This window comes from Garra rufa, chromosome 19, assembly GCF_049309525.1.
Source record: "Garra rufa chromosome 19, GarRuf1.0, whole genome shotgun sequence".
In the NCBI taxonomy this organism is placed as follows: domain Eukaryota; kingdom Metazoa; phylum Chordata; class Actinopteri; order Cypriniformes; family Cyprinidae; genus Garra; species Garra rufa.
This window is the reverse complement of record NC_133379.1, coordinates 34,383,893-34,398,543: the sequence shown is the minus strand read 5'-3', so window position 1 is coordinate 34,398,543 and position 14,651 is coordinate 34,383,893. Positions and strand designations below refer to the sequence as shown.

General features: G+C 36.1%; 2 protein-coding genes across 2 annotated transcripts in view; both read right to left on the bottom strand.

The window, feature by feature from the left end:
* The window catches only part of arhgap24 (Rho GTPase activating protein 24), a 230,588-nt gene that overhangs the window by 84,809 nt on the left and 131,128 nt on the right, over positions 1-14,651 (bottom strand). The gene's annotated exons all lie outside the window — the stretch shown is intronic.
* Positions 225-6,456, bottom strand: LOC141292837 (uncharacterized). The gene is made up of 19 exons (XM_073824899.1): positions 6,212-6,456; positions 5,644-5,758; positions 5,179-5,259; positions 4,566-4,764; positions 4,236-4,405; positions 4,056-4,157; positions 3,569-3,801; positions 3,310-3,488; positions 3,127-3,217; positions 2,846-2,990; positions 2,420-2,619; positions 2,153-2,270; positions 1,982-2,073; positions 1,796-1,907; positions 1,521-1,607; positions 1,256-1,438; positions 1,048-1,169; positions 613-808; positions 225-476 (listed from the first exon to the last, which is right to left on the bottom strand). The coding sequence occupies exons 1-18, from the start codon at positions 6,311-6,313 to the stop codon at positions 743-745; spliced, it is 2,397 nt and encodes a 798-aa protein (XP_073681000.1). The 5' UTR covers positions 6,314-6,456; the 3' UTR covers positions 225-476; positions 613-742.

Genomic DNA, 14,651 nt, shown 5'->3' with positions numbered 1-14,651 from the left:
GTTAGTCAAATTTTAGACCTCCCGCTGCTTGTGTGTTGTCAGGAGGTGGAGCATAAGATTTAAAAAAAAATTTCTAGGAGGCACTATAGAATCAGTGAATGTGTAGTTGTGATTTTACTTAGCTCATGTATAAACCTTACAAGTCCAGAAAAATGGAACAACAGTGTAACCCTGACCAGGCTCCTTTTTGCCCAGGCAACATGAAATGGGAGACCACACGTGGATAAAGATACATAAAATAGTGATTTATTACAGTACATATGTGAGATGAAACCTGAGAAATAAGCAATAATCAGTATAAATGATATGGTATGAAATGAAAGTGTGATGTAATAAGTCATATGGCAAAAAGGCAAACAAAAAGCAAAACAATGTGATACAGGAGAGAAGGAATCCAGAATGGCACCCATGAAGTTCTTTTTACACTGCCCTGGCCGCAATCAAGCGATTACAGACACCTGCCCGGTAGCTCCTCACTGAGAGACACAGACACAAACAGACAGGAGTAGACATTTAACATTAAACAAATGTAGTATTAATGCTATCTTTACTCAATTTGACAGGTTACATAAATTAAGGATATTCAAATGACACTTTTCACATATTCATTACCTGCACTCCTCCTCTTCATTTTCACTGGTGTCTGGACTGCTGAAATCACTTTCATTCTCCTGTTTATCTTCCAGATCTATAGCAGAGCCCTGAGGGCCTAAAACAGTCTTGTATTGAAGGAGCACCTCTTTCAACGTATCCGAAACTTCAGACAGTCGTCTTCTGCAGAGACAGGAAAGGCCCTTGTTTCGCTTGTCTGTAAGTGAAAAGTGAAAAACAAATCCAAATTACCACAACATTGCTTTGTAATATTTGTTATAACTCACCAAAATTAGATGGTCAGTGTAATGTTTTTAGTAAGATTTCTAGTAAGATACATCTCTTGTTAGGTAAAGTTAAAGTATGGTGTCCTTATCACCATCACTTCCTTGTTTGATTGGTATGGTTACAAAGATGAAACTTGCCTTCCTCTGAAGTTTTTCTTCTAAGAGTTACCTGCAAGTTCTGCAACCATGAGCAGTGCTGGGCCATCTCCTGAACAAGTATTGTCCTTTCCTCCTCCAGTCTCATTTTCAGCATGGCTTTGTTAAAAAATTTTAACTTTTCTTCGATTTGTGCTACAACAGAGGTAAAGAAAATGTATAAATACATTTGACTTGAGTCTTTACAAAATAAATCAGAGGCCTCGGGAAACTCCGCTTACCGCTGCCATGAATCTCCCACGGCCATGTTGGGGACGGGTTGTCTCCTGATAGCGACTGCTCCACTTCATTAAAATCAATTGGCATGGCAGGCTCATGACTGTTATAGGTCTCTATGTCTTTCATTAGCAGTCTCTTGCTCTCAGCAATTTTCCTCCGCAGGCGGTGACGGAACTTGCCACTATCTGTAAACACATGAAGCAGAAGGTAAAAAAAAAAAAGACCAAAAATACAGTGAGCAATTATTTATAGACTATGTAATTATACCATTTTGGTGGTATAGAGCCTGCTTCCGCTGCCTCACGTTAAGGTAACGTCCCTCAATGGACTGCTCTAGGGAAGTACCTGTTGTTTCTGGAAACACAACACAAAAACACAATAGTGTAAAGAAGGACGAGTCGGGAGGAGGTGGGTGCCAAAAAAGGATTACAGAGATAGTGGCATGCAGCATAGTAAGCAGTAGGCAGCTTAAATATCATGATCTTAATGATCGCTGCCAATGAGGAAGCACAAAGTGAAACACATTATTGGTTCAAACTTACCACCAGCTGCCCATTCCCTCACATCAGACACCCACACTGCTTCATCGGTGCAAGCCAAGCTTTCTTTAAGCTCCGCTAGACTTGCAGTCTCCTCCTGAAGTCTCTGGCAAGTCTAATGCGACAGTTAAACAATGCAGTTACACAAAGGTACACAATAACCACAAATTGAATTTACAGAGAACACACCTTCACATATCTTGCAGACAATGCCCGATGTAGTGTTGTGATTTTTTGGTAGTTCCAGGCCATAGCATGGATTGTAAGCATATCCACACGTGCTGTTGAGAGTAAATGTTGAGTGAATGTCATGCAAATAAGCAATAAAAAAATACATTAGAAGAGAAATACTACAATCACCTCCTTTCGACATGTATTTAGTCGTTAGGGCACAGCGGGAGAGGTAGCTGTTCACCTGTTCAACTTCCTCCCCCGCAGTTGACCCTGCTCCTTCTTGGTTTTTGCCACTCCATGTAATCTAGTAGTAAGAAGACATGTAAGGGATAATGTAATGTCCGCCGGTCATTATCGGATAATAAGTAATGACAAAACGAACCGGACCGTGACGTGCAGTAGAGGGACTTATTTTCTGATGATACAGTTAAACATAATAAACACTGAACATACCTCACACTTAGTGGAATGTGCTTTAGCATGCATGACGCTTAGGAAAGGCCTGATTGATGTTAGCCCCTGGAGATCAGGAAGGATGTTTGCTGATTTGTGTAAATATGGCCAGTATTTACACATTACATCCATGGCGATAAACCTTGGCTTTGAACTCATCAACTCCTTGTGCAGATACATGGGGTAGGCAAAGATTTCACCTAGGGATATACAAATTGTATTAGAAATGCAAATATCCTTTTATTGTACATTCTAAAGAGAGCATCATAATGGGAAACTCAACCATGCAGTGGTATAAGCTGCACTAATAGTGATAATTGAGATGCTTCTCCATATTATTATTTTATTTAGCTTTTGTCCAAAGTGACATACAAATAATAACAATACAAAGTTACATTTACAGCAAACAATTTATTATAATCTCACCTCTGAACATATTAAGCGCTTTAAGGAGGAAACCATGCCGACACACCGCAACCTCCATGCCCTCTTCGTCCAACTTGAAGGTCCTCCTAGAAGTCTCCTTCGCTGCTGTCCACGAGGAGCTCCCACATCTGCCTTGTCCAGGTTGCTGTGATGTAAATGAGACACACTATAAACATACTATATGTGCACCTTGTATTTTGAAGTTGAGGGCAGTTTTTCACCAATGCAATGAAAATCTGGAAAAACATAGTAATTTAATTAACAAATAATTTGAAACCTGCCTGTTTCACAGCTTTATGCAAGACATCAACAAATGCAGACACAGATGTGTCTTCTGCGACAAATGCCCCTTCAAAAAACGAAGAGTCGGAGCTGAGGAACAAAGAAACAGAAAATGTATCCATGCTGAATATAGAATCTAAAAAAATCTAGATCAATCTATACTGGTATAAAAAAAATATCACCTTCCGTTTCGGAGAAACCGGTATAGCTTCCTGTTGCCATCCACAGAGATTGCCAGCATGTCTGGAGTGCAAGCGGGGCAGGTGAAAGGTGCACCGCAGGACAAGTTATCTTCCTCAAAAGCACAATAGGAAAACTCCAGGAAGCTGCGCTGCAGCGTGTCCCCGCACACTGGTCCTGACTGAAAGATGCATTATATTAATTGTTACTTCGGAGATGTCTGCATATGTTAAACAATTCTATAATATGGTGAACATTTACCCGCCCACCACACTTTGTACGATGCTCCAGCAGCTTTGCAAAGGCTTGTCTGGACAGTGCCGGCGCGATGACTTTCAGTTCTCTTACACTGCTGAAAAGGTTGAGGGAATACAAAGTAGAAGAACTGGTGGAAGCTGGCCAATATCCACTGTTTACGAGGTCCATGAACTCTGGAGCCCACTGCTGCTGGCATGTTTGGCATGCAAACAATGGCTGGTGCATGTCATAACGCCCTTGGATTATAAGAAAACAAACCCATGGATACCTGAGCTTTTAGAAACAATCAGCTGGCACACTTTAAGACACTTGGACTACATCTTGAGTAGAATCACACCAGCATAGTTTAAATTAGTATATTTCTTTTGATTTATCATAGTGACAAGATGTATTCTGCAATTTTTGAGCACTGCTTTTTTCATTGCAACGCAAAGCCAAAAAAGGGGGAAAAGCTAAATATAGAAAAAAGATCAGAGTTTGGAAATATTACCATTGATGGAAATTAAAATGACTGCTTTGCCAGGTGACACAGTTATGCTGGGGACTTCACAGGGACATTTTTGAGTCACTCTCACCGTTGGCAAAATACAAGCTAGTAAAGGAAAGAAACACAAAATTAGCCTACCAGATTTATTAGACAAGAGTACAAAAGAGTTTTGCAATTACCTACCTTGGTCGTGTGAGCTGTATCCTCCTTCCCCTCTTACAAAATATGTGGATGGGGGAATAGCTTTAAAAAAGCCCTCAAGGACTGACTCCCTGTCGTGGAGTGGCCATCTCCTGTGATTCTTGGTATCGCAGGTTTCACAGAACCACTGATCTGGTAGACACTCTCTGCATCTAGGAACGAAATCAACGAACCAATTTAGTCATTGAATCAACTCTTTGAAACAGCCCTGATTCCACCATAAACATGGAGTTTATCCAAAACATGAAGACATCAATTAGTGATGCACTCAAAAAACCTACAAAGTATGAAAGAACATTAATGAGATCTCACCTAACAACCGCAGGCTTGCTGCAATGGCTACAAAATGGTTGGCCAACATCCTGAGTTTGGATGAGGCATTTAAGGTGGAATGGCCTTGCCTCCTTCCATCTTTGTGAAGCTTGCTGCTGCCTGAAAGTCCATGATGATGATGCCCTCTGGATTTCAGGGGAGTTAGAAATCATAGCAGAGAGGCTCTCCATGTTTTTTTCTGCAAAGACAAATATTAATTTAATTGACAAAGGACCATTTCTATGCAGACCCACTATTTCATAATAATGGGTAAATATCTTGCCAATGCTTTCAATAACATCAATTTCAGAACTTTTCCAAATCAACTTTCCCACAGTCTAGGGCCAAATTCAGCATAGTTTGAAACATGGATCAGGGTAAATTGTATCAACGTGAAAATTGAGATGGAATTTCTATTGGGATGAACTTGAAACTACTACAAAAAGTGGTTCAATAATAGAATTCAGCCTATTGTGGACACAATTCGTGGCTTTGCTGGTTTATAAAAAAAAAAACCCTGAAAACCCGAAAACCGCCACAGGTAACTAGGCATGGAAAATCTGCCTCAGAATATTACCTAATAATAATTTAAATGTATTTGACCATATTTTACCAAATTCCACTTGAGGATCAAGACTGGCTGCAGGAAGCTCTTCAGTGAGCAGGCAGTTCCCGATCTGGTTGTGTCTAACTACTGTACAACAGCACACAGAGGAATAAAACCAAGTTAGACCACCAATGCATACTTTTTTGGTTGAATCTACATATCTATACATTTCAAATATGGGGGAAATTACATTTAAAAATTAAAATAATTAAAATAAATAACAACAGAACTTTGGAAATAATAAATGTAAATAATAGTACAGTTAACCTGTGGATGCAATAAGAAGTTGAACCATGTGGAATATGTTTATGCAGTATTTGATTTGATAACAGTATAAACATATTCCACATAGTTCAACCTCATTATAATGAGCTCATTATCTGGATACAAGTACATGTTACTTAAGTCTACCAGCAACACAACTTGATTTCTTGACAATAATGTGTAACCAATTACTATTAGTATTTTTACCGGTAGCTGAGGCTTTGGGCCGTCCTCCACGCCTCCCCCTTGGCTTGCCAAGCCCTAAACGCACCCTTTTTGGGACTGGCGGTGGGGCAACTTGCCTCTGCTCCTCAGATTCTTTCTGGGGGTTGAAGTGAAAATTATGATTAGGCTGTTAATTTATTTTTAACAAAAGATGCAATGGATATGAAAAAACTCTTATCATACCCTCTATATTTTGAGGGGGGGTGGGATTCAAGAAAGAATCCTTGATCAATGCATTGAGTTTGGCTGGACCAAGGAGTTCAAAAGTAAAAACCAACTCTACAACCCTTTCATGAAAATGTTTGAGAATTGAGAGCAGCTAGATGCAATAACAGACTGAATGAGTCTGAGGTACGTAGGCTTATATAATAGCCTTATATAACACTGTTTTCTGATAAGCTACAGAGTAATTATTATAGCCTAAACATTTCTTCAACTATTAAGATACAATGGATAGTGTTTTTTTGTACATGGCAATACATAGAATAGGACCCGATGTAGGCACTCTAATTCTCTGCATCTGAAAATTCAACACCTAAAAAGCACCTACCCTGGCTTCAGTCAGAGCATGTTCTAAGCTCATTTCAAGAGCCATCCGTCTCCCCTCCATGTAATAGCCATCTTGACTGTCGGTGACACGTGTAGTGTTCATCACAGAAACAGAGAAAGGGGCAGACAGACACTGAAATGGACAGAGGGGTAGACAAACACTCAGAGAGGGACAGAGGGGTAGAGAGAGATGAGAGACACAGACAGAAATGAGAGGTAGAGCACAAATCCAGATAGGCTGGCGCTTAAAAGGGCCTTTGGTTGTGGTGATTTACTGGTGATCTACTAGTGGGTAGGTTGGTAGAATCTAAAAAACAAAACAAAACAAACAAAAAAAACACTCGTTTAGAGGAAGGGAGTTAATGGGACCGAGACAGTTAATTGACTTAACAATGGATTAAATATAACATTTTTGTGACTGGTGCAGGTAAATACAACTTTTTAATGAACACTGAAGATCTCAAAACTAAAATGTAAGCAATTCTGTTCACTCGGAGTCTGGAGGACAACTTTCAATCCGCTGAAAGAAGTCCGGATAATTAAACAGAAGTAAAAAAAAAAAAAATGCAATAAGCAATAAAATCGTATATATCCATGTAATAGGATAATGTAGAGAGATGCGGTTGTTATAGTGGATACAACCCCGAGAGGGTGAAATGCAAACACCAAAACAATGTCACAAGAAGTTAAAATAGGGCATAAGGCAGTCATGACAATACTCCAGCAACATACTTGACTAATACACTTTTGCATACATATTTCATCGAATTATATAGTCTACTTGTTCATGAGGTTGCCAATAATTTTATCTTACCTTACTCAACGACTCCAAAGGAAGTAACGTTAGTAACTAATTGGCGGTAGCGCAGTCACCCGGATATTGTTGTGCAAAAAAAAAAAAAAAAAAAAAACGTGAAAAATTAAATTAAACTATTTTTTTTTTCTCCAACAGGAGAACAGAAGAAACTTACTGGAACTCGGAGCTTAATTTACTGTAACAAAACTGAGCAACATACTGTACTGCTGGTGACAAAAACACAGATTAAATGTCTTTTTTTTCTGTAAGATGCGCAGTGTTTCGTTTTTTAAACTGTTTTATTCTTATTTTTTTATTGAATTTTTAAAATGACAGAATTCAATATCAAGTCCTTGACACATTACTTTTACACATTTTCAAATTTAGTAACAATATAGTTTAAATAAAAAGAACCAAAAAAGAAAAGAAAAAAGAAACTTAAAATAAAGGGCATCACAAACGTATGTTAAATTCATTTAGCAAAGATAGGCCTACAGATCTTTGGGCTTTTCAATTTTTTTTTTTTTTTTTTTTTTTTTTAGACTCTAAATATATTGTAAAGGCTGCTTAATGCGATAGCCTATAGTGTCGTTAATGACCCGCTTATCGCTGATGGCTTACTGCAACATTTCACCGGTAATAAGACCCAAATAATATTATTAAAATAAAGAAATGAATGGATACAATGATAACAAATGCCCATAGATGTAGCGTTATAGTTTTAAAAATATAAATAAACAGCAAAGCAATCCTGCTTCAGAATAATAACCGAAAAAGACCGAAATAATAATAAATAATAATTAATATACAACGCCGCCACTCCCACCACGCGCAGTGCTGAGGGGTACCAAAACTAGCCTAATGAAAAATCAATAATCATAGTCAATAATTATAATTCCGATATTATTTCATTATATATTATTAGGCACCTTTCAGCAAAGAGTATTTAATTGCTCTGGAGTGGTCGGTTGGATTGCGCCAAGTTTGACTTTGACAGTAGGAGGTATATAAAAGACTGGCAAGCTCTCTTTATGTTTAAAATCATAAAGAAATTATGGTTAGGGCACCGAAATGGCTAGCAGCAGCACTGCACATATATAATCCATGATAAGATCTCGTGAAAAAATGTTGATTAAAAAGCTTCTCTGCTGCAGCCCGACTGGCAGAAAGAATCGTGCAGTTTCACGAAATATGCATCCAATTGAAATGCATTAGTTTCAAAAAACGTGCTGGACTTACGAAAATAGCGAAATAAACGTGCCCCTGCCACGAAAAAATAGATTAAATTACGTGACTATATCACGAACTGCCGTGAGACTGGGTTGGACAGACAGTGTTACAAAAACTATAGAAGTAGTTTTCTCCATCTCCACTATCCAACGACCCGTACACCAGCTGTTTTGCGATCGAGCATTGGCTGCTGTGAAAGTACGCTAGCCAAAGTAGGCTTAAATATCAAACATGTTTGATATAAATCGGGGCAGCATATATATATAATGTAGAAACGGTGCTTTATGCTCAAATGTTCCAGTTTTGCGCATAAGTTAAATTCGCATTTTTGGATGGAAACACAGCTTATGAGGTGCCGAACTCTGCTGGCATCAGTGCGGGAGAGAGACTGAATGTGTCCACTCCGCTCTGCGCTCAATTTTTTTTAAAAAATATATATAATAACAACCAAATGTCTCTGCGTCGCGCGACACAACGAATCGATTATGAAATTCGTTGCCAACGCTTTTAGTAATCGATTTTTATCGATTTTATCGATTCGTTGTTGCAGCCCTAGTCAGAATCCGCTAAAGAATTGCGAAAATATAGTCCATTTTTGCACAAACTTCGTCAAAATTGTTAACATACTTTACAAATATGGTTTGGTATATCAAAAAGCCTGTGATAACTTTTTGCCAGAATGCTCTGAAGATGATCAATGTTGCTGAAAATAGGCTAAACCATCTAGGACGAAAAAAAAGTAGATTTTTCAGAAAATTCAAAATTGCAAAAGATCTTGACCATATGAAACTACATTTTTTGCATGCATTTGATTCTGTATGAGCCAAGGAATAATAGAAAAAAGAATTCTGCCTTTAGACCTTACAGTTCAAAACATTGAGCAAATTTGGCCTCTTGGTGGCACTACAGAGTTTGAGTTAGAGATTTCAAACTACCTGTGGTTAATGATGAGACTGTCCTCTATCAGTGTGCCAAATTTCATAACTTTCCCACAAGCAATTCTATGAGATTCATAACAATATAGTATTTTAACACAAAATTCAAAATGGTCCATAAATCTATATGTAAATGTATATGTCGCTCCAACTCTAACGAGATCACTCTTGTGATCTTCGGTCAAACTGGTCAGAAATTTTAAACAAAAATGTACAATTTTTATATCTTTCGAACAGTAGGTGGCTCTACTCACGTGTCCCCGGGTCATGCTAGATATAATAAGTACAAAGTTCGGTCTGATTCCGCTAAAAGCATTGTGGAGATAAAGCCTCATGTCCATTTTTGTGCAAATTATGTCAAATTTGTTAACACGCTTTTAATAACAGTTTGTTACATCAAAAAGCTTTTGACAACTTTAGGCCAGTTTGAAGATGATTTGAGCCAATTTTGGTGTAAATTGGACAAACCGTCTAGGATGAGTTTGATAAAGTAGTTAATTTGGAAAATTCAAAACTTAAGAAATTTAGTAGAAAAGTAAGTTTTGGTAAGGATTTCGACTTGGCATGAGCCAAGGAATTTGAAAGAAAAAAAAAAAAAGAATTTTGCTTCTAGACCTTGCGGTTAAAAAAGTCATTAGAATAAATATGAGTGCAATTTTGGCCTATTGGTGGTGCTAAAGAGTTTGAGATTCCAAATTTGTTGTGGTTAATGATGAAGCTGACTTTTATCCATGTGCCAAATTTCATAACTTTCCCACAAGCAGTTGTATAAGATTCATAACAATACGCTAAGGCATTTGGAAAAATACGGCATTTTACTACAAAATTCAAAATGATCCATATGTTGTTCCAAGTCTTATGAGATCAATCTTGTGATTTTTGGTCGAACTGGTCAGAAATTATAAACAAAAATGACAAATTGCTATATCTTTTGACACATAGGTGATGCTTTTAAATAGCCTTAGTTTAGCAGAAATATGAATAGAAATTTGGTCTACTGGTGGCATTACAGAGTTTGAGATAGAGACTCCAAATTTGTTATGGTTAATATTGAGACTATCCTCTATCTGTGTGCCAAACTCTGCAAGCAATTCTATGGGCTGCCAAAGTCTTCCAGAGCGTAAGAAGAAAGAATAAAGAAGAAGAAGAAGAAAACTAATGGATAAAACAGGCGCCAAAGAACCTTCAGTGCTTGGCCCCTAATGATAAAACACTTACTTGTTCTTTTTGGTGTAGTTTAAATTTAGTACATTTTTTTAATAGTAGAAGAGCAATGTTACTAATGGGATCTCGTTTCAAACACAATGCTTTTTATGGCACTTGACAGATTTATGTGAAGACGCTGAAAGAGACATAAAGATGATAGACTGTGGTGTTCAATTACTTTATCAAAGCAGATTCAATGTATAGAGTCAAAAGGATGAATTTTATAAGCAACTCAACCTACAAATCATACCAGAGTGAGATATTGCTATTGACGACGGATTGCAATAAATAAAGTTGGTTGAGAAAACCAAGATAGATAAAACTGAAAATCCACCTTTATGAGTAATATCAGACTCGCTTTGTTAGACTCGGCCCTGCGGAAACAAGCCGAGAGAGGTTCATATACAGTACCTGAGGCTATTTAATTTAATTAGGCGGATAACTTTTGCATTACATTACGATAGGACTTGAATGTAAAAGGATTTCACTGAAACCACTAATGTCACATGGACTATTTTAACAATGTCCTAACTACCTTTCAGAAACCTTGAACGTGGTAGTTGCGTTGCTGTCAGGGCACTCGGATTTCATCAAAAATATCTTAATTTGTGTTCTGAAGATGAACGAAGGTCTTATATATTTGGAACAACTTGAGGGTGAGTAATTAATCACAAAATTTTCATTTTTGGGTGAACTATCTCTTTAATTACATGCAAATATAATTCACAGGATAGACAATATATTTAGACATAATCTAGGCTACTTTCTGCCTCGGTTCATGCTAATATACCAGGCTATAACTCATTTCAGCCATCTCAGCTCTATTTATAATAGACACAAGCATAGATAAATATGAACCATGCTGACATGAAGGGCCCATAAATAAAGTTAGAAGAACAGGGGGAACCCATCAAATTAGACAGGGCAAACAAAATGTTCAATGTCTGCCAAAACAAGAACACAACATTAAAGAAACGCTGATCTGATTGGACAACACTGCTGTTCTTTTACTAACAATAGTAAATGGTAAACAAGAACTCTGAACTGCATTACAGGAAAACTTCTAACACTATAGCAGCAGCAGTGCATGAGAGCGAACTTATACGTATTCTGTGCTAAATGTAATTTATAACCGTTCGATTGAGCAAATTGCCCAGAGCCAGAGGGGTTCAGAAGCAGAGTGAAAGAAATCGAAGCACAAAAGTGCACAGTGATTCATTTTGTACGCTGCTTCTGTGAGATTAAATAAAACACTAAGCTTTTAGCTCAACTCTAAAATCAGGTATATCATTTACACACACAAGCACAAGGCATATGGCTGTGCTGTGTTTACTGTGAAGGTCAAATATCTTGTAACACTGTGCTATGATAGCTAAAGTTCGTTTATTTTCTGTCCCAGAGCATTATCTCTCAGCAGAGGTGCAAATTTGAGTCCTGCTTTCAGACCTCATACAGTAAAGGCAGTCGGGCTTGACAGGCTAATGTGAAGAGTCATCAGTTTTCTCTTGAAAAACCCACAGTTTTAAAATGTCTCTAATTAGTCAGAGGATATGGCAAGGCTGTATCTTCACTGAGGTCAGTGTCTCCGGGGTGCTTCTGACATCACTGTCACTGGAATGATAATTAACTCCATCTCAACTAATTGGTGACAGATAAACACTGCACTGCTGAATAATCACACATAATCTCCTCAAAATTAGATTACCTTATATATATGAAAAACTTAATAAAAAATGAAATTTGACTTCTCTAGAGAATAGAACAGACTGGGGGGAATTACAACAACTTCAACAAACACACTAAAACAAAATAATAGAACAACATAAACTTGAACAAAACACAACAAACCTAACAAAAGAATCTTGGTTAATTTAAAGATTCCATCATGCAAGTCTATGGAATTTTTTGTCGACAATAGAATACAACGGAGTAAACTAGAATAGAATTGCACAAAACAAACCTAACCAAACATAACAATAGAATAGAATAGAATAGAATAGAATAGAAAAGAACAGAACCTCACCAAACATAACAACAGAATAGAATAGAACAGAATTGCAAAAAGCAAAGCTAACCAAACATTAGAATAGAATTGAATAGCACACAATAAACCTCACCAAACATAATATAATTAAATAGAATAAAACAGAATAGAATAGAATAGCGCAAAACAAACCTAACTGAACATAACAGAATTAATAGAATAGCACAAAACAACCTCACCAAACATAACAGAATTAATAGAATAGCACAAAACAACCTCACCAAACATAACAGAATAGAATTGGATTGAATAGCCCAAACTAAACTTCACCAAACATAACAGAATAGAATAGAATGGCAAAAAGCAAACCTAGCCAAATATTAGAATAGAATAGAATAGAACAAAACAAACCTAACCAAACATTAGAATAGAATAGAGCAAAACCTCACCAAACATAACAACAGAATAGAATAGAACAGAATTGCAAAAAGCAAACCTAACCAAACATTAGAATAGAATAGAATACAATACAATATAATAGAATAGAACAAAAGAAACCTAACCAAACATTAGAATAGAATAGGACAAAACCTCACCAAACATAATATAATTAAATAGAATAAAACAGAATAGAATAGCACAAAACAAACCTAACTGAACATAACAGAATAGAATAGAATAGCACAAAACACCCTCACCAAACATAACAGAATAGAATTGAATAGCACAAACTAAACTTCACCAAACAGAATAGAATAGAACAAAACCTCACCAAACATAACAACAGAACAGAATAGAATAGAATAGAATAGAATAGAATGGCAAAAAGCAAACCTAGTCAAACATTAGAATAGAATAGAATAGAATAGAATAGAATAGAATAGAATAAAACAAACCTAACCAAACATTAGAATAGAATAGAATAGAATAGAATAGCACAAAACAAACCTAACCAAACAATAAAATAGAATAGAATAGAACAAACCTCACTAAACATAACAACAGAATAGAAAAGAATACCACAAAACAAACCTCACCTAACATAAAAGAATAGAATAGAATAGAATAGCACAAAACAGCCCTCACCAAACATAACAGAAAATAATTGAATTGAATATCACAAAACAAACCTCACCAAACATAACAATAGAATAGAACAAGATAGAAGAGCACTAAACAAACCTCACTAAACATAAGAATAGAATAGAATAGAATTACATAGCACAAAATAAACCTCACCAAACATAACAATAGAATAGAATAGAATAGAATAGAATAGAATAGAATAGAATAGAATAGAATAGAATAGAATAGAATAGAACAAACCTAACCAAACATAACAACAGAATAGAATAGAATAGAATGGAATGGAATAGAATGGAATAGAATGGAATAGAATAACACAAAACAAACCTAAACAAAAATATGAATGGAATGGCACAAAACAAACCTCATCTAACATAAAAGAATAGAATAGAATAGCACAAAACAGCCCTCGCCAAACATAACAGAAAATAATTGAATTGAATAGCACAAACTAAACCTCACCAAACATAATAGAATAGAATATCACAAAACAAACCTCACCAAACATAACAATAGAATAGAACAAGATAGAAGAGCACTAAACAAACCTCACTAAACATAAGAATAGAATAGAATAGAATTACATAGCACAAAATAAACCTCACCAAACATAACAATAGAATAGAATAGAATAGAATAGAATAGAATAGAATAGAATAGAATAGAACAAAACAAACCTAACCAAACATAACAACAGAATAGAATAGAATGGAATAGAATGGAATAGAATAACACAAAACAAACCTAAACAAAAATATGAATGGAATGGCACAAAACAAACCTCATCTAACAGAACAGAATAGAATAGAATAGCACAAAATAAACCTCACTAAACACAACAATAAAATAGAATAGAATAGCACAAAACAAACCTAACTGAACATAACAGAATATAATAGAACAGCACATAACAAACTTCACCAAACATAACAGAATAAAATAGAATAGAATTGAATAGCACAAAATAAATCTCCCCAAACATGACAGTAGAAAAGAATAGAATACCACGAAACATCAACAAACATAACAATAGAATAGAACAAACCTAACCAAACTTAAGAATAGAATACAATAGAATAGAATAGAACAGAATAGCACAAAACAAACCTGACTGAACATAACAGAATAGAACAGAATAGAATTTAATAGAACAAAATAAACCTTACCAAACATAACAACAGAATCGAATAGAATAGCACAAAGC

Bases quoted from the DNA above. Each gene is read 5' to 3' on its own strand.
- LOC141292837 (XM_073824899.1), bottom strand. From the start codon at position 6,313: ATGAACACTACACGTGTCACCGACAGTCAAGATGGCTATTACATGGAG. The intron at 2,991-3,126 runs GCAGGTTTCAAA...TTTACATCACAG, and splicing joins TGCATAAAGCTGTGAAACAG to CAACCTGGACAAGGCAGATG. The intron at 2,074-2,152 runs GTGATTGTAGTA...TACTCTCAACAG, and splicing joins TAAATACATGTCGAAAGGAG to CACGTGTGGATATGCTTACA.